We start from the raw sequence: 25,613 nt of genomic DNA, 5'->3' as shown, positions 1-25,613 counted from the left end.
CAGCCTTCACTCCCCACCCCCAGTGAAGTTAGTATCCAGTACACAACTGTTTCCTTTCCTTCACAGTACCTGCCACTATGTGAAGTAACCCTGTTCTTTCTTTGTCTGCACATACTCTCTAGAATGTGAGGGCTGCCAGACAGTGTCCAGAACAGTGGCAGGCAGACAGGCAGTCCTTGAAAAATACTCCTTGGAATTAACGAAATGAATAAACGGGTAACTTTCCAGCAAGCATGGATGGCAAAAGCTAACAGTAGAACCCAAGTCTGAAAAAGCATCCTGGAGCCAGATCATAAAAGTCATGAATGCCAGAAAATAAAAACAGTCACTAATATTTATGGAGTGCCTATTATGCGTCACAGACAGCTCTAAGCATTGCAGCTGGCTGAATAATAGAAGGTAGGTATTTGTGGTACCATTAAGATCCCCATTTTTTGTGTAAGGAAACTGCAGCTTAGAGAGTTTAAAGAATTCGGCAGAGATCCATCCACTACTAAGCTGCAGAGCTGACTCAGAAAATTCACGAGGGTCCCCTCTCTCATTCAGCAAGTAATGACCAACTGCGTGCTACACACCAGGTACAACAAAGCAATGAGGACAGAAAAAAAGGAGAACAGAAATGTAGTTTCTGCCCGGTGAGCTTACTCATCCGGCAGGACATAACAACAGGAAGAAATGTAACATTTCTGAGCAGGGGAACTTAGCTGTCATACCTGCACCATCACGTGCCTTTCTGAAAGAGCCTCTGCTCCAAACCCCTCCTTTTCTGGTCAGTGTGCCATGGCCACCAGCAATCCCACCTAGAACGTTAGCACCACCTACCTCATGCTCCATTTTATATCCTTTTCATCAGCTGGTCCTCCTGTTCTAAACTATTCATCACCTCCTCCCATTATTTTCTTTTTTCACTTCCAATGCATCTGTGGACTCTTCGTTTGGATCAAGCGCAACATTCTCTTGACTGGTCTCTGTTTCCCATTTCTGGCATCTCTCATTCATCTGAAAACTCTATTTTCAGGATACCAACTTCCTACCCAGGAGCCTACAGCAGCCCCCTTATTCCTATATTAAATGTAAACTTCTTAGCACTGCTGACTTGGAAGAGAAGCTGCTAGATCTGCAGAAGTCTAGATTCACTGATCGCTTCCCAAGGTCTGTGTGTATATTTCAGAGCCAGTACTCTGTATCAGGGGAGCTTCATACGCTGTGTTATTTCAGAGGATCAGTCACTATTCTCTTTCCCTCATGGGATAAATTTTAAACTAACTTTTATTATCTAGATCCTTCTCATTCCAGATATTCTACTCTTGACAGCTTAAGCTTGATAGAGACACTTTTAAAATAATTTATATATATAACTGAAAAAAGTAGGGTAGTTGTTCATTTTGATTCAGACATGATTCTTAACTTCTAAGTCACTGTAACACTTTATAATAGAATTTATTAGGCACACATTTGTTTTTAAATGAACATATATATACTATAAGGTCGTAAAATAGCTTCCAATAAATTCTTTAGTCTTTACTCTTTTGCACAGGTAATATCTCATTGCTCAGGTGCAACTTGTACAGTAGTACACATTTTTATAATTCATCCTGGCTCAAAGTGGTTAATAATTATCCTTTGCTTTTTTGGAGTACTAGCAGTAACCCAATAGCATTAACTAACAAGAACTAAGAGCCTAAAGGTAAATTTGAAGCCTCTAAGAAATCAGGCATTTCAGCTATCTTAAGAGAATTGCATTACAAGGACTGTTCTCATGCTAATACCTCCTAGATTTCAGGAGTCGTTAGGTCTCAAGCTAATTGCTCCAGTCCATGAGGTAGCAAAGAGTCGGACACAACTTAGTACTAAACAAATAACCTTGGGTCCCAGCAGTTCCATCAAGGGCCAGCAGGGCCTAAACAGGTATGGAGTAGCAGGAAAAGTGGGACAGAAACATTATTATTTTCCTTTAAGATCAGAATCCTTAAGTCACCTATGCTAAGGTACATCCATTTTATAAATCAACCAGAGTAAAGAAGAGGCTAGAAATTACTTCGAAATAATATTTAAAAATACTTTTGAAACAAAACTTTTTTTTTTCCTTTACCTTTCTTTACACAGATTTCCTTATAGACTGAGATTGCTAACAAGATAGCCTGGATAACCTGCTATCCAACAAGTATCAAACACTTTTCATCTAATTACTGCCAAATGTACCTCCATGAGATTGCATGACTCAGTCTACCGGTAAAATTAAGCAATGATGATCATCACACGAAGCCAACCACATGGAGGTCAGACAAAACCCTCCAAGTGAATCCCGTGAGCCACTGACTCTAAGCCTTTGCTAGACAGTGGAAAGGTACTAAGTGACCAAATCTGCACTTAAGGAATTTGCCAAATAGAATAAATTGGAAATCAAAAGCTGGGAAACTGGTTACACTATCATTAATATACAGGTGAGAAATGATAAAAAAAAGTCGAACTACCATACTATAATAGCAATGCAAAGGAAATAATAAATTTAAGAGACATTTGCAGGATTTGACCAAGAGGCATCAGACAGAGAAGATGACCTCAGGTGAAGGATAACCGACTTCTGGCACATACATCTGGGTGTCCAGCACTACCATTAACTGAGATGAGCATTACTGGGGGCAGTGTATGCGTAAAAGATAACAAGTTGTAAACATCTGCAGCAGTATGATGTACCCACAGAACACCTTAGAGGTACAGGCTGTCAGGTAAGACTACTCCTCTGAAACTGAGGCTACCTGAAATAAACGTCTATTTTAATGGTAATCAATATACAGGTTGTAGTTAAAACCAGGAGTAACTGAGATCATCCTAGAAAGAATAAGGAGTGTGGCTAAGGAATGAGAAGAGAACCTACATGACTACAGTCTCTATCTAGAATGAGACTAGGCAGAATGAAGGGGTTGAATGGACTTACTCAGGCTGACCTGGGTTTAAATTCTCCCCTTGTCATTTTTCCAGCTCAGGGACCTTGAGCAAAGACATTTAACCTCTCTGACCCATAGTTTTCCTCCACTGTAAAAAATCACCTCATATGGCTTTATCTGTACGCACATATATATATGTGTGTGCATCATATATACTACAAAACTTAATAACAGTTCTTTAATAGTACTAATTTCAATAGCACCAAATTGATTTTGGTCAAGAGAGATGCAGAAGAACCAAGAGAATGCTCTCTCAGAAAACCAAGAAAGAAGAGGAAAGTAACTTGGATCTTTGCTGAAGCATCTCAGCTAATGAGGGGTCCCACGGCCCACACACAGGTGAAGCGCTTTCTCTTGTCATCTGTACAGCAGCGGCCCCAGCTTCTCAGCAGGAGCAAAAGCACACATGCGCCCTCACTCTGATCCTTAAACCGCCCTCTGGTCTCCCTCATAGCTCAGCTAAGGAATTCTCAAAGTTCTATTTATGACTAGGTAACTTTGGTGGATGAGGTAGGGAAAAAAATCAAATGGTCAGGATGTTTAATGGATGGCAGACACCATTTTATAAAAGCCAAAGCCATAGCAAGCCATGCCTTTGTTAGCCATTGCTGGTTTCTGGTTTGGTTTTATTACATTTTGCTCTTCTAAGAAGAAACAGAGCGACTGGCTATTTAGAATTAAGCTCGTTTCTAACATAAGCAACCTACATCTAGTAAAGTCCAACGGTGATATAAAAACAAAAGGAAACAAAAAACGCATAAAGCAAAGAAGGACAAACACGAAGAGGTGACCATACCTTGGCCCTGGTGTGGCTTCCTGCAAAGCATCATGTAAATGTGCAAGTCAGCTCGGCTTCTCAGTTTCTCCTCAGTAAGAAACTGAGGCAGCGGTTCACCTGTGGCCCAAGCCACAGAGCAGAGAGGGCACAGTTCTCACTGCAGCCATCACAAGCCACTGGGGCCAGCCATCATTCCATTATTTATCCATGATCCTTCAATAAACAGGATTCTGCCTGTGTACCCCAGTACCTATTTCCAGCGTTGGCGTGAATGAGTCAGAGAGGACCTGGCCAGAGGGCCATGGAACATGCAGGAGGGGGCAGTTAAGGCAGGAGATCTAAGCAGGAGACCGAGGCAAGAAGTTCAGGGCAGGGAATGGGGATTAGTCACTCAGGGAAAGGAAGAAAAGCAATCCAGACAGATGGACAGAATGGTGTGAGGAATGGCAGGATGAGATGAAGCTGGGTACCTCCATGAGACATAAAATACTGAATCCTGGAGTCAATCAGGAACACGCTGGAGGGTGCTGGCTTGGATCCACTAGACGTTTCATCCAAGCTGAAGCTTCACTTTAGATCTGTCAAGATTTAATGCGTGCTACCCAGTCCCAGACAACTGAAGAAACAGAGCTAGGCCATCAAATCCAGCTTCAGTTTTCACAGACTAAGTTTCCACACATGGCCTGGCTCCCAAATAACCACATGACCCGCACTACAGACCTGTTCCCTTAGCAGAGAAAAGTCCATACATCACGAAACGCTTCAGTTCTGTGTATTTTAGTAGGTCATAAAAGCAAAAGCTCCTTCAACTACCAAATATAGGCATCTATCAGGGGAGTGAAAGGGAAAGTGCACTTACCTGTATAAGCAGTCCATATAGTCTGCACCCTTGCTATATTCCTCCCAATACCTATGGTACATAACAAGCACTTGCTCTTCAGACTCCAGAACTCTCTAGATAAAAAAGAAAAACGCTTTTTACACACAAAGCAGTGATCATTTTCATTTGTAAGCGATGAAATTTATCAAAAACTAATGTTCTTACATAAAAGACATAATTTGAGCATTATATATTTAGAAATTACATTCTAATTTAACTACCTTCTAGCCAGGACATGGAAGCAACCTAGATGTCCATCAGCAGATGAATGGATAAGAAAGCTGTGGTTACATATACACAATGGAGTATTACTCAGCCATTAAATAGAATATATTTGAATCAGTTCTAATGAGGTGGACGAAACTGGAGCCTATTATACAGAGTAAAGTAAGCCAGAAAGAAAAACACCAATACAGTGTACTAACACATACGTATATGGAATTTAGAAAGATGGTAACGATAACCCTGCATGCAAGACAGCAAGAGAGACCCAGATGTATAGAACAGTCTTTGGACTCTGTGGGAGAGGGAGAGGGTGGGATGATTTGGGGGAATGGCATTGAAACATGTATAATATCATAATAAGAAACGAATCACCAGTCCAGGTTCGATACAGGATCCTTGGGGCTGGTGCACTGCGATGACCCGGAGGGACGGTACAGGGAGGGGGTGGGAGGGGGGTTCAGGATGGGGAACACGTGTACGCCTGTGGCGGATTCATGTTGATATGTGGCAGAACCAATACAATATTGTAAAGTAATTAGCCTCCAATTAAAATAAATTAAAATTAAAATAATAATAATAATTTAACTACCTTCAGTAACAATGAAAGAGCTAGGAAAAAAAAATGTGAATCTTAGAGATGAAAATGAAACATCCACATTACAGAGTAAATGCTTCATTTCCTAAGATAAAAAAATAAAATGTAATGGTTTGATGCTGTTCCTTGGGCTAGAATACTAGGTCAGATTAAAACCGAACATAATTCTATTGCCATGTATCTCTCTTTTTCCTCATGTCCATCAATTTTGATCAGATTGCTAGTTGTATGTCATCACCTCACATTATTCACTTCTCTGAATAAGACTATGCAAATTGACAATTTTCCACATTCTCCAAGTAAGTTATTGTATATTTACTTAATAAAATAAAAATAAAAGCCTACTATTTTTTGAAAAATGAAAATCAAGCTGAATCCGAGGCCTGGTATTTAAAAAGTTAATTTTAATTGAAATTCAGTATAGCAACAAAAATTCACTGACTATGACGGACATTCCCAAAGTCACTGCTTCTTGTACCTCAACTGTCCTTCCATCAACTGTCCATGTGACCTTGGGAAAGTCCTGATCTCAATGCTCTTCTAGTAACTCTGATGAAATGCTATGCTTTTAAACTTGGGATTTAAACAATTAAAGCTCACAATGATATGAACAGCCAACAAATAGTACTTTTTTTGCCTACCATGTGGTAAGTAAATTAAAAATACCAACCACTATTAATAAGGCCACACTTCCCAGGTAGCACAGTGTGGAACAGAATCCACCTGCCAATGCAGGAGACACAGGTTCAATCCCGGGGTCAGAAAGACTCCTTCGAGTAGGAAAGGGCAACCAATTCCAGTATTCCTGTCTGGGAAATTCCATGGACAGAGGAGCCTGGCAGGCTATGGTCCATGGCATTGCAGAGACGGACAGGACTGAGAGATTGACATGGCACAGCATTAACAATGCTAGGGAATAGGGCCCCCTTAGGAACTTCTGCGGCTGGTGGGGTAAAATATAAATCCAGAAACAATTTCTTACTACAGTCGTTCCTGAGTATCAGCAGGGACTGTTTGTAGGATGCCCCATGGATACCAAAACCCACAGAGGCTCAACTCCCCTACAGTCAGGCCTCCACATCCACCAATATGGAAGACCAACTGCATTAAGTCAAAAAAATAAAAAATGTTCATGACTTAAGACCTAGGAATTCTAAGTCTAGGGACTTGCCCTATTTAGAAATAATAATAAACAAATAGATAAAACAGGCTTTGAAAAATTAGCTTTTCGTCAAAGGTTATAAGGGAAATATCACAGGATCAATTGTGCTCTACTTATAGGTTACTACCCTTTGAAAAAGGCCTCATCCTACTCATGTGCAGCGTTAGACACACTACACAGTTTATGTTACTTTATCTCTATTTTATAGATAAAAGAACTTAAAGTTCAATCCAGGTTAAGTGAGGTAGGTTAAGTGAGTTGCCCAGGGTCACAGGGCTAATAAAAGGTGATCAAAAGTTTCTAGCTCAAACAATAAATGATCTCATCCAGTTCCTGATAAGATCACTAATCTGAAATAAGTCGGAAATGCTGCCATTAGCCAAATACTGCAAATCTGTTCACTGCGTATATGCAGATTATCAAGTCTGTGATGTGTCCCTCATGTGCATGGCACACTGACCGAAACAACTGGTCACGGGGAGTTCCTGTCGTACTTCCTCATTTATCATCCTCCTTTCTAATCCTAGGATTTTCAAGACCTTACATAGGATATTGCTGCTAAGTCACTTCAGTCGTGTCCGACTCTGTGCGACCCCACAGACAGTAGCCCACCAGGCTCCCTCGTCCCAGGGATTCTCCAGGCAAGAACACTGGAGTGGGTTGCCATTTCCTTCTCCAAAGCATGAAAGTGAAAAGCATGAAAGTCTTGTCCGACTCTTCGCAACCCCACAGACTGCAGCCTACCAGGCTCCTCTGCCCATGGGATTTCCCAGGCAGGAGTACTGGAGTGGGGTGCCATTGCCTTCTCCAACATAGGATATTAAGAGGCAGCTAAAAGGTTGATTACAGAGATTCACCAAGAGGTGGGGAAGGGACAGTAAAAACAAAAACACCTGGTTCTAAAAACACCATCCGAAGAACATGTAAGGACTTGATTTCAAGTTGAACAAATCTTGATTTGAAACTCTCCTCACTTACTAGTAGCATGACCTTGAGCAACTAAACTGATTTCCCTTGGAGAACGTAACCACACATTGCTTGACTCATAGCTCTTAAATACATTTTAGAAAAATGCTATTTAGGAAACAAAACAAATAACCTTAACTTGATACAAGTTCTGCACTGGAAAACAGTGAACTAGTCAAATAACCATCTAGCCATAAACACACTTACATCATGTATACATACAGCAGTCCTTACCTTGTGCAAATGCCGTACATGATTTTCCAAAAAAATCTTAGTTTCTGTATAAAGTCTTTCTCCAAGGGGTTCAGGATAGGCCACACATAAAGCATAGATATCTCTAGTTAAATTGTTAAGGTTTTCATATTCACTGGAAACATTACTTTAAAACAAATGAGATTTAACTCAAGTTAGAACTCAAGTTAAAAAATGAAAAATCTTTATTTCACTCTTATAGTTTAGGATTATATAGATACATACAGAATGAAGGACACTGACCCAACATGTGACAGGGCAGGACCACATAAGATAAGTCACACACCCCAAAAAATGCTTTGTAAAAAATTAAGTACTAACATACGGTGCTGCACAATTTTCAGAGGAGGGTGGGGGGCTTTTTTTTTCAGTTTCAAAATATGAAAGGTTTATCACCACTAAAATTTCTACCTAATATCTGAGTATCAGAAGTCAATTCCTGGGCAAAATAACAGGAAAAGGAAAAAGAGAAAAACTGGTCGTAGAACAATTAGGAACACAGTTCTTTATTTTTCAAAATAAAATTTTAAAACTGAGATTCCAAGTTTGCTGTTTGCACAGACATTTTTTTATTTCAGGGGAGGAGCAGAAAACTCAAGATCAGGTGAAGAGTAATTGGATCATCTTAAACAGATCAAACAATAAACATTTTAGAAATATCAATAACTGAAGGGACTTTTCAAGGAAACTAGCTATCTCAAAGCCATTTACAAATCAACAAGTAACTATATATTCTGTAGAATAAGAACACATTTAATTATTCCATTTTCTTTAACTTATGCTCATTTTCTCTTGTCATCTTCTATGACCAACTTCTTCTCTTTTTACTCATTATTTTAGTTAAAATAGCCTTAAAAGTACCTAAGTACTTGCCTAGCCCAACCTCATTCATGCACAAGTAACTTTTAACACTTTTTAAAGTTTTTAGTAAGATTCCAATCAGAAACAGTTCACGATATTCCACACACACACACAGAACTTAAGAGAGACTAGTTCAATAATAAGCTCTTTTAAGGCAAAATCCATTATAAATTATCATCTAGATACAATGGAAAGTACAAGAAATCAGATGTTAGAAATCTTGCATAAAGTCACAGCGTGTGTGGGTCCCTTTACCCCTGAGTACCAGTTTCCACATCTATTATATCAGCCCCACCAGTCTGACAGGCGTGTTTGGGGCACCAAATAACACTAAAAATGTAAAAGATCTCTGCAAACTATGAAGCCTTCTAGAAAAGTTACCATCATTTTCTGTATCTGTAGTGACTAGAATACAGATAGCCTATCAAATGTTTCTTACTGACAACAATTCAGTAATGAATTCAAAGAACTTCACTGTTCCTATACCAACATTCGGTTTAATATTAACAACTGGGTTTGGCATTGACAACAAGTTGAATCACTCTTATGAAATCCCAGCCTTTCTAGAGAACACACACCTTGTTCGGTGAGGCAGCCATCCTTCAGCCGCAGGGCTCTGCTGGAGGGGGCAGCGAGCAGGAGATGACAGGAACCTTCACCCACGTAATAATACCTTCACGTCTCATCTTCCCTTTAGACGGAAAGAGTCTCTGGTTCCTGCAGGGTCTACTCAGTCCATAAAGCCTCCTACAGGGCCCTTCAACCCAGAGACCAGGCCTCAACCCTACTCCCTTCCTTCATGTGGAATGTCCCTGTGGTAGAAGGTGAAGGCAGGTCAGCAGTCTGCCAGGGCTGCCCCCAGGCCCTCCCAGCCACGGCGCCTGGCAGACATTGGGCATAGCTGGTCAGCCAGCCACCCACCCCTCTCCCCAGCTACCTGCAGCTGAGGGTTCCTAGAGACAGCTTTAACCTCCCAAATACTAAGAAGCTAAAGTACTGGAATGCTGTGGGTTTTCTCCAGAGTATATATCCTGGGTGCTGGAGGTCACACTGTGTTTTTACCTATACAATGATATCATTAACGCTATAATATACATATAATATACATGTCTGCCCTCTTAGCACAGAAGGCAGCATGTCAGTCTCAATCTGAAGGTCCTGAGTTCGAACCTCAGAAAGGGCAGATCCCTCTGTTAGGGCTTCCCTGATAGCTCAGTTGGTAAAGAATCCACCTGCAATGTTCAGTTCCAGGGTTGGAAAGATCTGCTGGAGAAGGGATAGGCTACCCACTCCAGTATTCTTGGGCTTCCCTTGTGGCTCAGCTGGGGGAGACTTGGGTTCAATCCCTGGGTTGGGAAGATCCCCTGCAAAAGGGAAAGGTTACCCACTTCAGTATTCTAGCCTGGAGAATTCCATGGACTGTACAGGCCAAGAGGTCGCAAAGAGTCGGACATGACTGAGTGACTTTCACTTTCATATACATACGTTACATTCAGTTCAGTTCAGTCACTCAGTTGTGTCTGATTCTTTGCAACCTCATGGACTGCAGCACACCAGGCCTCCCCATTCATCACCAACTCCCGGAACTTACTCAAACTCGTGTCCGTCGCGTCGTGATGCCATGCAACCATCTAATCCTCTGTTGTCCCTTTCTCTTCCCGCCTTCAATTGTTCCCAGCATCAGGGTCTTTTCAAATGAGTCAGTTCTTCACATCAGGTGGCCAAAGTATTGGAGTTTCAAGCTTCAGCATCAGTCCTTCCAATGAATATTCAGGACTGATTTCCCTTAGGATTGACTGGTTTGATCTCCTTGCAGTCCAAGGGACTCTCAAGAGTCTTCTCCAACACCACAGTTCAAAAGCATCAATTCTTCGGCTCCCAGCTTTCTTCATAGTCTAACTCTCACATCCATACATGACTACTGGAAAAACCACAGCTTTGACTAGACGGACCTTTGTTAGCAAAGTAATGTCTCTGCTTTTTAATATGCTATCTAGGTTGGTCATAGCTTTTCTTCCAAGGAGCAAGCATATTTTAATTTCATGGCTGCAGTTACCATTGGTAGTGACTTTGGAGCCCCCAAAAATAAAGTCTGTCACTGTTGCCATTGTTTCCCCATCTATTTGCCATGAAGTGACAGGACCAGATGTCATGATCTTAGTTTTTTGAATGTTGAATTTTAAGTCAACTTTTTCACTCTCTTTCATCAAGAGGCTCTTTAGTTCTTTCTCACTTTCTGCCATAAGCATGGTGTCATCTGCATATCTGAGGTTACTGATATTTGTCCCGTCAATCTCGATTCCAGATTGTGCTTCTTCCAGCCCAGCGTTTCTCATGATGTACTCTGCATAGAAGTTAAATGAGCAGGGTGACAATATACAGCCTTGACGTACTCCTTTTCCTATTTGGAACCAGTCTGTTGTTCCATGTCCAGTTCTAATTGTTGCTTCCTGACCTGCATACAGATTTCTCAGGAGGCAGGTCAGGTGGTCTGGTATTCCCATTTCTAAGAATTTTCCAAAGTTTGTTGTGACTTCCAAAGTTTGTTAAAGACTTCGGCATAGTCAATAAACCAGAAATAGATGTTTTTCTGGAACTCTTGCTTTTTCCACGATCCAGCGGATGTTGGCAATTTGATCTCTGGTTCCTCTGCCTTTTCTAAAACCAGCTTGACCATATGGAAGTTCACGGTTCACGTATTGCTGAAGCCTGGCTTGGAGAATTTTGAGCTTTACTTTACTAGCGTGTGAGATGAGCGCAATTGTGCGATAGTTTGAGCATTCTTTGGCATTGCCTTTTTTTGGGATTGGAATGAAAATTGACCTTTTCCAGTCCTATGGCCACTGCTGAGTTTTCCAAATTTGCTGGCATATTGAGTGCAGCACTTTCACAGCATCATCTTTCAGGATGTGAAATAGTTCAGCTGGAATCCCATCACCTCCACTAGGCTTTGGTCATAGTGATGCTTCCTAAGGTCCACTTGACTTCACACTCCAGGATGTCTGGTTCTAGGTGAGTGATCACACCATCGTGGTTATCTGGGTCATGAAGATCTTTTTTGTACAGTTCTGTGCATTCTTGCCACCTCTTCTTAATATCTTCTGCTTCTGTGAGGTCCATACCATTTCTGTCCTTTATTGAGGCCATCTTTGCATAAAATGTTCCCTTGGTATCTCTAAATTTCTTGAAGAGATCACTAGTCTTTCACACTCTGTTGTTTTCCTCTATTTCTTTGCACTGATCACTGAGGAAGGCTTTCTTATCTCTCCTTGCTATTCTGCTATTCTTTGGAACTCTGCATTCAAATGGGTTTATCTTTCCTTTTTTCCTTTGTCTTTCGCTTCTCTTCTTTTCACAGCTATTTGTAAGGCCTTCCCAGACAACCATTTTGCCTTTTTCCATTTTTTCTCTTGGGGGTGGTCTGATCACTGCCTCCTGTACAATGTCACGAACCTCCATACATAGTTCATCAGGCACTCTATCAGAACTAATCCCTTGAACCCAATCCCTTGACTCTATTTGTCACTTCCACTGTATAACGTAAGGGATTCGATTTAGGTCATACAGGAATGGTCTCGTGGTTTTCTCTACTTTTTTCAATTTAAATCTGAATGTGGCAATAAGGAGTTCATGATCTGAGCCACAGTTAGCTCCCGGTCTTGTTTTTGCTGACTGTATAGAGCTTCTCTATATTAGGTATAGTATATATACATGTGTATGTATATAAATTTAAAAAATAAGATTGCTTTCATGTAGGAATGCAAGGCAGCAGGTTTTAGAACACAGGGAAACCACCAATTTATGTTTTCATATACAACCCCTAACTCGCAAATGCAGACAACCCAGGTAAGAACTGTTTCCGCCTCACAGCCGCTGAACGTGCAATGTGCTCCTGCCTGCAACGCTGCCCCTAGGTCTCTGGTGACCTGCTCCCTCCCTCTGTCCTAGTCTTTGCTCAAGTTTTATCACCATCCTCAAAGAGACCTTCCCTGACCACCATCTGCAGAGTCACACACACACTCCAGCCATACTCAGATGCTTGCCCTGCTTCACTCCTCCCCAACCCACTGCCCTGATATTTAACCTGTTATGATTAACAGTAGCACTGGCATTAGGTTTGCTTTCCGTGAATCTGAGTGAACTCCGGGAGTTGGTGACGGACAGGGAGGCCTGGCGTGCTGCAATTGATGGGGTCGCAGAGAGTCGGACACAACTGAGCAACTGAACTGAACTGAACGCCTATCTCCTTCAGCAGAATGAAAGGAAAGTGGTTTGTTTTGTTCACAGCTGTACTCCCAAAGCCTGAAGCAGTGTCTGACATATGCTAAATCTCAGTACATTATTTGCTGAACAAAAAGTTATGGAAGATTGTTGACTGCCACATATGGGCAATAAACTTAGAACTGTTAACAATAATACATTTGAAAATCGTTATACTGGAAAGTTCTTCCATTTAGGAAAGCTTAAACCTGTTTTCAACAAGCTTATGAACCCAGAGTGCTTGCTGACAGGCGCAGGCATAGGTGCCACCAAAGGATACGAGAAGCGGTCGTTCCACGTTGCTCTCTCCACGTACTCCAACATGACCACAGCTTTGATTGTCGTGAGGAGTTTGTTCCAGGTTTCATCAAAATCCACTACTCTTGGTTTCAAAGACATTATGCAAGTTTAGTGTTGAAATCTGTTAATTAAAGACAATCCTAACATTAGCATGAATTACACGGGGTCAGTCACTTGTCTCTAAAACAATCACATCATTAGGCGGCAGGATGCAGGAAGGCGTGAAACAGAGCCTGGCATGTGGTGAGAACAATCAACGTTGGCTGCCATCTTTTCATGCCTGTCCTGACAAGGAATCCTTCAGAATGTTTGTATTCACTACAAACTCTAAGAAATAGAGAACTTTTAACACAAATTATTTATAATTCAGGGTGGTCCAAAGGATGAGAAGCTTCACGTGCTGACAGAAAGAAGCTGGGACTCAATGAGCCAAAAAGTTAAACTCCAACATGAAAATGCACAACAGACACTCGGTCAAGACAAAAAGGCTTCAGCCCCAGGTTTGCACTCCTTAAACTGGAGACCAAGCCCATATATGAGGAAACACAAAACCATTAAAGGGTTTCTTTTCTTAAAGCATCAGTTTAGCTGGATTCCAAATCCTTCTCCATAACACACCAGAACAGAATTAAAAGAAAAACCTTGTAAAGCTACATTTAATTGCACAAGGGAGCATTTTTCCAGCCCAAGCCTTCACATCCTCCCCGAAGTTTTCCCTTATTACTGGGACTGTGAAGCACCAAGTTAGTCTGTAGCCAGGGCCAAACAAGAAGGAAACGTTTTTCTTCTTTGTGTCCCACTGTGGGGAAAAAAGGAAGTAAAGAGACAGCAGGGAGAAGGCAGAATGCATAGAGAGAAAGGAAACGAGACAAGAGACCAGTTGCATGGTCCACGAACTGGAGGAGGCTCTGGACCCTTCTTATGTGGCGAAGAAAAGAATTCCAGAGGGGTCCAGGTAACAGACTTCAAGGAAGAGAAGAAAAGGAATCAGAGAGGTCAAACAAAAGCCCAAAGAGGGTGTGCCACACTGAATCACTCTCTTCTGTCAACAGACCAGGCCTTAAATTTCCTCTAACTAGCAGTAATCCCTGTGTGTGTGTGTACGTGTGTGTGTGTATTTGGGGGAAGAGGGGAACCTAAAGCTCCAGTTTTAAATCACAAAATTAACCTTAACTTCTCATGCTTTTCACACATCCTATCTAACTGTGTGGGATTTTCTTAAATCCTTACATTCTTGTGCAACCCCATGAAAGCTCTGGGGTCAGGCCCCCAACAGTTCCAGTTTGCATTCACCTTTTATCAAAGAAGTACTAATAACTGTTATACAGTACTTACTATGAAAGTGAAAGTCGCTCAGTTGTGTCTGACTCTTTGCGACCCCATGGATTATATAATCCATGGAATTAATTCTCCAGGCCAGAATACTGGAGTAGGTAGCCTTTCCCTTCTCCAGGGGATCTTCCCAACCCAGGTCTCCCACACTGCATGCAGATTCTTTACCAGCTGAGCCACAAAGGAAGCCCAAGAATACTGGAGCGGGTAGCCTATCCCTTCTCCAGCAGATCTTCCTGACCCAGGAATCGAACCAGGGTCTCCTGCACTGCAGGCAGATTACCAACTGAGCTATCAGGGAAGCCCATACTTACTACGAGCCAAACACAAATCTAAGTGCTTTATATAAAGTCACTTAATCCTCCCAACAATCTGAAGTAGGGCCCACTGTTCCCTCCATTTTCTGGATAAGAAAACTAATTACATGCTGATTGACAAACTTGCTTTAAGTCACAGGGCTATTTATTGATGGCATCAGGATTCAGACCTGCGCTGGAACCCCTGCCCTCAACTGCCATATACAACTATGTGCTGTGTGCTCAGTGATGGCCAACTCCTTGCGACCCCATGAACTGTAGCCCACCAGGTTTCTCTGTCCATGGGATTTCCCAGGCAAGAATACTAGGAGTGGGTTGCCATGTCCTACTCCAGCAGACTTAGTAACATTCTTAGTGAGTACTTAGATACCTGCCAGGCATTGTACTAGGTGAGGATAACAGTGGTCAACAGAGTTCTTGACTTTCAAGAAAGTTAGACTCTTGGATCTGGCATTCAGCAACAAAAATAACCTACCTAAACCACAGAGCTGACCATGTCACTCTGGTACTTAAAGCAGCTTGAGATTTTCCACTATGGAAAGCATCTGGTTTAAGCTCATTGGCAACAGGATCATCAAGCTTCCATGATGTGACCTTGGACTGAAGCCCATCCTCACCTTGCTCTTCCCATGGGACTCCTTTCCTTGGCATCATAATCTGGAAACTTCTTTGCTTAGAGGTCACTGAACACAACAGGTTGATTCACAAACACTGAGTGTTACTCTGATTGCTTTCTGTACCTAAAATTCTTTTCTTCTCCATGCCTCCTCCTTTCAATCCATTCACCTAACTCCTACTGATCTTTTAGCCTTGGCCCAGAATATTAGCTTTTTAGAAATTTCCTGGGCCCACTTAAGCTAGGTAAGGTGTCCTCTTCTGTATGACTTAAGAACTCTCTTTAACCACTATCAGAGGATTAAACTACCCTCAGCCAACTCGATGGACATTAATTTGAGCAAGCTCCAGGAGTTGATGATAGACAAGGAAGCCTGGCATGTTGCAGTCCATGGAGTCACAGAGTCGGACACGACTAAGCAACTGAACTGAACTGAGCCATGATTATCTGTGTGCTTCCTCAGGGTAGGGAGACTACTGTGTAACTGTGTACCAAAAAGCTATCACTGTTTGCTTCACATTCCATTCCTCCCCCTATAAGAATGGGATCATACCACACACCCTGCTTATACATTATTTTAATGGTTGCGTCAATTACCTTTTAGCTTTATTCAAGTTTTAGCAGAATCAGACTGGCATTGATTTCTCTGTTGAGAATAGAGAGAATGGGTTTATGTACAGTGATAATCCACTCTTAGATGGATGGAAAATGTGAACACCAAGGTGAGAGAAGCATCAGCCTAGGGAAATACACTAAAAACTAACAAACCAGTAACAGGAAGTATGCTAAAACAGTCGATTAGCTTCTATGCCTACCCAATAGAAAGCTCCTTTATTTAAGCTCCTTAAATAAAATGTATGCTCCTTCATCTTACTTAAATTGTTTAAATGATCATTTACTCACGGAAAATTTATATAAGGGTGTAAAAAACAGAGGGCAAAGAAAGAAATGTTATGACAATAACATTTATGAAATTTTCATTACATTTGAAAATGATTCATAGATTAGATTTTCTCACTGAGAGCACCATTTCTAAGTATCGTATGGCTGTTAATAATGATTACAAAAGTGACTTATATAAACGCAGAGCTACCACGTGACTCAGTAATTCACTCCTATGCAAGAGAAAACATGTCCACACAAAAACTTGGACATGGGGCTTTCCTGGTGGCTCAGTGGTAAAGAATGCACCTGGCAATGCAAGAGACTCCAGTTCGATCCCTGATCCAGGAAGATCCCACATGCCGCGGAGCAACTAAAGCCTAGGAGCCACAACTACTGACCCCATTTGCCACAACTACCGAAGCTAAAGTGCCCTACAGCCTTGCTCTGCAACACACAGAAGCCATGGCAGTGAGAAGCCCAAGCACCACAACTAGAGAAGAGCCCCCACAGCAACAGAGACCCAGCCCAGCCAAAAATAAACAAAATAAAATAAAGTAACACAAAAATGTGGACACGAATGTTCATAGCAGCATTTATTCATAAAAGCCAAAAAAGTGGAAGTCACTCAAATGTCTATCAAGTAAAAAATGGATAAATAAAATGTACTACGTCCATACAATGATTACTCTGTAGTACAAAGGAATGGAGTACTGACAGATGCTACAACATAGATAAACCTCCAAAGCATACTCTGTGAATAAAGTTGGTCATAAAAGACTGCCTATTACAGGGTTCCATTTACATGAAATATCTAGAAAAGACATCAGCAGACACAGGAAGTATTTTAGTGTTTGCACAGGGTTAGAGGACCTGGAGAAAAATGGGAAGTGACTGCTAATTAGGTGATGAAAATGTTTTAAAACTGATTGTCACCATGTTTGCACAACCCTCACATGTGCTAAAAACCACTGAACTGTACAGTTCAAATGAGTACACTGAATGGTATGCGAAGGATAACTCAATAAAGCTGTTAAAGCACTTACGGTGAAATAACCGTACCAAAAATTCTGGAGCAATTTAATATGGAGGGGAATGTAGGGGAGAACAGGTACATTTCCATGATTGCAAACTCTGAAATCTCAGTCTCCCTCTCACTCCTATACTAGAATCACCAGGTCCCATCACTAGAGGAATCTATTATATGTGTCTGGGAGTATTTTATGCATATATGTCATTATTTCCCCTTTTTACATAATTGAATATAGAGATGGTCTTTCTTTACCTGTTTTATATAAATGGCATCACACCACTTAATATATTCACTTAACAGTACATTTGGAAAAGCATTCCATATTAACACATAAGGATTTCTTTAATCCTAGTAGCATTTCTTGGAGAAGGAAATGGCAACCCACTCCAGCATTCTTTGCTTGGAGAATCCCATGGACTGAGGAGCCTCGCAGGCCACAGTCTATGGGGTCGCAAAGAGTCGGACACAACCAAGTAACTAGGCAAATAGCATCTCACTGCTTGGCTGTACTTGGATTCATTCTATTATGTTTGATATGATATGTGATGAGTCCTCCAAAATTAAAGTACCTAGTTTAATATCAGTATTTTTGAGTTAAAAGTTTTTTAAATGTATTAGTAAGTTCTTTTCACACTGACATCAACAAAGTTTTCTTCTAAAGATACTGTTAACACAACTTAAGTTACAATTGCTACAAATACTTATTAATAAGAAAATTACAATTTATCATTAACCTTACTGTTCATTAAATACCTTCTGAATTCCTATGTGATACATAATATATATACAAACATTACTAACCATCAACCTGCAAGTCAGCAAAATCCAGACTACAGGAAACCACTGGATAATCAGATTTCTTCAATAAATTACGGAGAAGGCAATGGCACCCCACTCCAGTGCTCTTGCCTGGAGAATCCCATGGGCGGAGAAAATTATGCACATACATAAGACAGAGAAGAGAAAATGAGAGTGAGAGACATTTACGGAGGAGAAATTAAACTAAAATAGACTGAAAAGGCACATTTAATCTACCATAGTATGATTGTTCCTATTTGGATCTAGATTTACGCTCCTTTTTAAAATTCATATTTATGATAACCCTGGAAATCTGAAAACACTGAGGGGCTATTTCATGACCTTAAAAATATTTTTTATAACAATTATGAGAGCTTTAAAAATGAGAGTTCTTATCTGTCAAAGACACATCCCAAAATACTTATGAATGTAATAAATGCTATCTGACCTACCTCAAAATTAAACAGCTTCTTTATGAACTGTTTGATAGTTGTTGAGAATAAGTGACAAGTACATTAGGCATTATTAAACTATTCATTCTCTGTATATGTTTGCAATTTATCAAAGTAAAAGGGTTTAAAAAAAAATCTTTACCATCATCATTAACAGTTCCATAAATATGAGGATGAGTGGGGACCACATAAAAGAAATCAGAATCAGAAAGGTTTTTTTTTTAAGTATTATTAATCCAAAAGATCTAACATTCAATTAATACGCATTCTAGAAAATCAGAATGAGAGGTAATTATCAAAGAAAAAATACTACAGAACTAATGAACATTAGTTTTCCAACCTAGAAGGGCATAGTGAGTACCCAGAATATTTGATTTTAAAAATAACAAGGCACCACTTTTTGGCATACTAAACCACTGAGGATAAAGAAAGGAGTTTATAATTTTCCAGAAAAGAAAAAAGTCACAACAGACTATAAATTATATCTATATTTACAACTGCAACACTGGATGCTGGAAGGTAATAAAAAGCAACGGCTTCAAAATGCTCAGGGGAAAAATGACTAATCACCTAGAATTCTCTATCCAGAGTGGTAGCAAATAATCTATATGAAATCATTTTACTCAGGAATCTATTGGAAGATATTCTCTATCAGGAGGAAATTAACAAACCAAGAAAGACTTGGGATCCCAGAAACAGAGGGATCTAACACAGAAGAGAAGAACCGGAATTTTTCAGGACAGAAGCTTGACAGATTTTAAAAACAACCTGTCTATACAGACACAGAACAAAGGGCTCCAGGAGGGTTCTTTCCAAGAAAAAAAAAAGAAGGAAGGATACTTCCAAACTCATGTTACAAGGCCAGTATTACCATGATTACCAAAGGACACTCCAAGAGAAGAAAATCTAGATACATATGTATGTATGGCTGAGTCCCTTCGCTGTTCACCTGCAACTTTTATATTTGTTATCAGCTATATCTCAATACAAAATACAAAGTTTTTAAGATAAATAAATAAACAAAATGGGTATCAAAATAAAAAAATATATACACACACCAAAAAGAAAAGAAAGCTACAGGCCAATATTCCTGATGAACATAGATGCAAAAATCTGCCAAAAAAAAATTTAGCAAGTCAAATTCAACAACACATTAAAAGGATTGATACACCATGATCAACTGTGATATATTCCAGGGATACAAGGTTCAACATCCACAGATCAATCAATGACATTAATAATATGGAGTGATACTGTTTTTCACTCAGACATTTTTCACACAAAGAAGTGATTTGGATAATCACACTACAGCAGGTAAAGCAGTAACAGCATCTCAAAACACTGATTTTAAGAAAAATCATATGATGATCTCAACAGATGCAGAAAAAGCATCTGTCAAAATTCAACATTCATTTATGACAAAAACTCTCAACAAAGTGGGCATAGAGGGAATGCACCTCAAGATAATAAAGGTCATATAAGGCAAGCCCACAGCTAATATACTAAACAGTGACAAGCTGCCTAATAACCACTTAGGCAGTTTCTATTAAAGTTAAGCATATACTTTCCATGGGATCCAGCAACTCCATTTCTGGGTATTTACACAAGAGAAATGAAGACATACACTTACAGGAAAACCTAAACACGAATTTTCAGAGCACCTTTATTAATAACTACTAAAGTGCACAAACCCAAATGTCCCATCAACTAGTGGATGGAAAACAAAATGCGGTGAATTCACACAACAGTATACTATTCAGTATTAAAGTGGGACAAATCACTGATATGTGGACAACAGCAGAGGATTCTCAAAAGCATTATGCCAAGTGAAAGCAGACATACTCATCAAGCTACATATTGTATGGTTGCTGCAAAAGTAAAAAATATAAAAACATACATCAAATCACTGATTGTCAGAGACTCAGGACAGATACTCGACTAGTATTCTGACAACAAACATTTTCTAATCAGTTACTAGCTCTACAGAGAATAGCTAGGTAATCCAAGCTAAAGACAAAAATCAAATTGATAAGTTATCTAGATTTCTGACAGCAATGTTCTAAAATCTCTTTTCCTTTTTTCTCTTCACACACCTACCTCACTCCCCGGAACACTAAAAGAGATCCCCTGGAGGAGGAGATAGCAACCCACTCCAGTAATCTTGCCTGAAGAACCCCATGGACAGAGAAGCCTCGTTGGTCCACGGACTCACAGAAGAGCTGGACATGACTGAGCAACTGATTATGCACAAACACACTAACCTTTCCTTTCTCCCAAGAATCTTAGCTTTGAAGTACAGATGCTCAAAGAGTTCTGAACCACAGCGTGACAATGTGTTATGATGTGTTAACACAGCCTGACAAAATTCCCACCCCAACAATGTTTCAAAGAAAACAAAGTTGCCAGCAATAGCAGAAATACAAAAGATATAATTTTGCCAACATCAGATGGATTTTAATATGGAGTGATACTGTTTTTCACTCAGACATTTTTCACACAAAGAAGTGATTTGGATAATCACACTACAGCAGGTAAAGCAGTAACAGCATCTCAAAACACTGATTTTAAGAACAGAACTGATGCTGGTACATAATTAAATATTTTATTTGAAGCATAAACTATTTTAGTAAAATGTATAACCATGTTCAACATACTGATCAGTATGACTACAGCTTAATTACTGATGAACATTTCAGTTGCCTTCCAAAAGTATAATTATCAACAATGTAAATGGCTAAACACTTAATGTCTTTTTTAGTAAAAAAAAAAAATCAAAAATAAAACAAAAAACCCGTCAAATTTAACTTTTTATTTCTGTACTGATCATTCCCAGCAATAAAACACTGGCATTCCAAAAATTATCAAAAGAATCAGTTCAGTTCAGTAGCTCAGTCGTGTCCGATTCTTTGCAACCCCATGAACTGCAGCACTCCAGGCCTCCATGTCCATCACTAACTCCGGGAGTTTATTCAAACTCATGTCCATCGAGTCGGTGATGCCATCCAGCCATCTCATCCTCTGTTGTCCCCTTCTCTTCCTGCCCCCAATCCCTCCCAGCATCAGTCTTTTCCAATGAGTCAACTCGTTGCATGAGGTGGCCGAAGTATTGAAGTTTCAGCTTTAGCATCAGTCCTTCCAATGAACATCCAGGACTGATTGATCTCCTTTAGAATGGACTGGTTGGATCTCCTTGCAGTCCAAGGGACTCTCAAGAGTCTTCTCCAACACCACAGTTGAAAAGCATCAATTCTTCGGTGCTCAGCTTTCTTCACAGTCCAACTTTCAGATCCATACATGACCACTGGAAAAACCATAGCCTTGACTAGACAGACCTTTGTTGGCAAAGTAATGTCTCTGCTTTTGCATATGCTATCTAGGTTGGTCATAACTTTCCTTCCAAGGACTAAGTGTCTTTTAATTTCATGGCTGCAATCACCATCTGCAGTGATTTTAGAGCCCCCAAAAATAAAGTCTGACACTGTGTCCACTGTTTCCCCATCTATTTCCCATGAAGTGATGGGACCAGATGCCATGATCTTCGTTTTCTGAATGTTGAGCTTTAAGTCAACTTGTTCACTCTCCTCTTTTACTTCCATCAAGAGGCTCTTTAGTTCTTCTTCACTTTCTGCCATAAGGGTGGTATCATCTGCATATCTGAGGTTATTGATATTTCTCCCAGCAATCTTGATTCCAGCTTGTGCTTCGTCCAGCCCAGCGTTTCTCATGATGTACTCTGCATAGAAGTTAAATAAGCAGGGTGACAATGTACAGCCGTGATGTACTCCTTTTCCTATCTGGAACCAGTCTGTTGTTCTATGTCCAATTCTAACTGTTGCTTCCTGACTTGCATATAGGTTTCTCAAGAGGCAGGTCAGGTGGTCTGGTATTACCATCTCTTTCAGAATTTTCCACAGTTTATTGTGATCCACACAGTCAAAGGCTTTGGCATAGTCAAGAAAGCAGAAAGAGATGTTTTTCTGGAACTCTTGCTTTTTTGTTGATTCAGCGGATGTTGGCAATTTGATCTCTGGTTCCTCTGCCTTTTCTAAAACCAGCTTGACCATCTGGAACTTCACGGTTCACGTACTGCTGAAGCCTGGCTTGGAGAATTTTGAGCATTACTTTACTAGCATGTGAGATGAGCGCAATTGTGCGGTAGTTTGAGCATTCTTTGGCATTGCCTTTCTTTGGGATTGGAATGAAAACTGACCTTTTCCAGTCCTGAGTTTTCACTCAGGACTGCTGAGTTTTCCAAATTTGCTGGCATATTGAGTGCAGCACTTTCACAGCATCATCCTTCAGGATTTGAAATATCTCAACTGGAATTCCATCACCTCCACTAGCTTTGTTCATAGTGATGCTTCCTAAGGCCCACTTGACTTCACATTCCAGGATGTCTGGCTCTAGGTGAGTGATCCCACCATCGTGATTATCTGGGTCGTGAAGATCTTTTTTGTACAGTTCTTCTGTGTATTCTTGCCACCTTGTCTTAATATCTTCTGCTTCTGTGAGGTCCATACCATTTCTGTCCTTTATCGAGCCCATCTTTGTATGACATGTTCCCTTGGTATCTCTAACTTTCTTGAGATCTCTAGTCTTTCACATTCTGTTGTTTTCCTCTATTTCTTTGCATTGATCAAAACAATACTGGGGCCTAAATAAATTTCAGTTAAGTCAATATACCCTAGTAAGTTTTAAAAATGACATACTGGGGGCTTATCGAGCAGGTTATAGCCTAAATACATAAAATAAGGAAAACATTTAATACCTAAGCAAAGAGTGTTATTAATTCTGCAATATTTTCCATTTCTAAGACTGTCTCTGGTATACACTGACCAAAGTTATCATGACTTCATATGAAAATAAGCTCCAAGTATGCATCTAAACACTTTCATCTTACTGCACTGAATGTGTGACCCACGAGCTATAGCGAAGAGGTATCTTTGTTAACTGAAGGCTCAGGGTATAATGTTTACTGTTGCAATAAAGTGTGACACACACTGCTCCACACCACAAATGTCATTTCCATCATGTGACTTGCTTACTTAAGAATTTCTAGGGGACCTCCCTGGTAGTCCAGTGGCTAAGAGTCCATGCTCCCAACACAGGGGGTCCAGGCTCGATTCCTGGTCAGGGAACTAGATCCCATATGCTATAACTAACAGTCCACAGGCAACAACTAGAGATTACACATGCCGAAACTAAGATCTGGTGCAGCAAAACAAATAAATAAATAAAATTTTAAATTAAAAATAAAAAGAATTTCTAGTAGTTTTTTTTTTTTTTTTCAAAAAGGCAGACACTGGTGAAAAAAAGTTAACAGAAACACAGTGGTCTGTAACTCCCACTGGCAAAATGTACCGTGCAGGAAGAAAACCTTAGGAAGGGGGGACAGTAGGAAATACGGAATATATTTGAAATACAACAAAGAAATTATAGAAGAATCTGCTTCCAAACTAAAGTCAACTTGACCAGAATTAAAGACCTTTCTCTTCCATGATATGAGACTCTCCCACATGTCTACAGACAGTATTTCTTTCCATGGTTCCTATCTCAATGAAGCTTTATGTCTTTTTTCACTTACTTGCTCACTTTTTTCCAATTTTAATAAGCCAGGCAGGAATTTAAGACTCCAACTAGCCTTAAAAAAATTCTTACATATGTTTCAAGGATGAGTTAGAGAACTTGAATTAATCTGAGTTTCTTATGAGTAGGCAAGCCCACCCACCTTGGCGCACAGGTTAGACAAAGCTGTGACCAATCCGCCTTTTCACAAATAATCACTAACACTGAGTTTTCTTTCTAGTCCTGACCATCTGTCCAAATATTAAAAAGGATTACTCAAATTATACTCTAGTTATCCTTTTTAACAACCCAATGACTTGCAATATTTGTTATCCTATTCTGAGAGCTAAATTAAGTCACATTATCTAAAAACCTTGGACTCACTTTGGTAACTTCAAACCATTATTATGACTATTGGGAAAGTATGCTCTATTTTTATCAGAAAACAGCAGTTATAAATAAAAGGGGATAGCAAGTGTAAATGCTAGTGTTTGACTGGAATGAGAGTTATCAGTATGGTTTTTAACACACAGAGAGACGAAAAGATATAGAAATAAACAGATGTTGTGTATGCATGGATTAGTATTCATACACGTATTTCTAGCTCTGTTCACTGACACCCGGTGGCAATCAGCACACCTAACATCTAGATCTTGGTTTCTAAAAACCATTCTTCAAGAGAAGGAACCAGAGCTCACTGGAGAAGTGACTGGTTCCAGGACTGCAGCAGGGGCAATATAATGAGTCTGGACATGTTAAGATGTCAGAAAACAGAAAGTGCTTTCTTAAAGAGATTGGAGGATGTTAAAAAGACAAAGAGCAAACTTGAAAGCCATAGCAGAACAATCTGAGTGATTAAATGAAGATAAAATTAAATTATAAACCATAGAGTAAAACAAGTATCTCTGACTCAACATGGATACAAAGATGGAGAAGGGACAGTTCTCCCTTACAGAAGAATTCCAATTAATAAGTATAGAAGGAAATGAGAAAAATATAAAATTGCCATCAGGTGAACACTGCTGTAATTATTGTTGTAAGCAAGAACTACCAAAGAACGCTGAAATGAAAGGACAAAAATCTGAGAACAGGATTTCTGCATAGTTTCAAAGAATCTCCCCTATATATCCAGCAATTACAGAGAGAAAAAATAGTAACTTCTACAAGCAAAGAAATTTAACAGACATGACCTTAATGAGAGCTAACATCACCTCTAATACAACATACTGACATCCTGTATCCTGCAATATGATATGCTGTAGACTCAGCATCACTTCTTTAGTATGCCTGCCAAAAATGTACCACCTCAATCTAACTATGAGAAACCATCAGAGAAACCCAAATTGAGTCATTCTACAAAATAAACTGACCATTCATTGCAAGCATGAAGA

General features: G+C 40.0%; 1 protein-coding gene across 6 annotated transcripts in view; it reads right to left on the bottom strand.

Moving 5' to 3' along the window:
• Nucleotides 1-25,613, bottom strand: part of CUL2 (cullin 2) — a 73,706-nt gene that overhangs the window by 42,540 nt on the left and 5,553 nt on the right. For 5 of the 6 annotated variants that reach the window (XM_069547375.1, XM_069547371.1, XM_069547376.1 and 2 more), the window contains 3 exons: nt 13,208-13,348; nt 7,789-7,891; nt 4,586-4,680 (listed from right to left, as the gene is read on the bottom strand). In XM_069547375.1, coding sequence (XP_069403476.1) covers nt 4,586-4,680; nt 7,789-7,891; nt 13,208-13,326 — 317 coding nt within the window. In that variant the 5' untranslated portion in view covers nt 13,327-13,348. Of the gene's footprint in view, nt 1-4,585; nt 4,681-7,788; nt 7,892-13,207; nt 13,349-18,208; nt 18,317-25,613 lie in introns of all 6 variants that reach the window. The other variant, XM_069547374.1, reaches the window with a different exon arrangement.

This window comes from Ovis canadensis, chromosome 13, assembly GCF_042477335.2.
Source record: "Ovis canadensis isolate MfBH-ARS-UI-01 breed Bighorn chromosome 13, ARS-UI_OviCan_v2, whole genome shotgun sequence".
In the NCBI taxonomy this organism is placed as follows: domain Eukaryota; kingdom Metazoa; phylum Chordata; class Mammalia; order Artiodactyla; family Bovidae; genus Ovis; species Ovis canadensis.
This window is presented reverse-complemented; position numbering and strand designations above follow the sequence as displayed.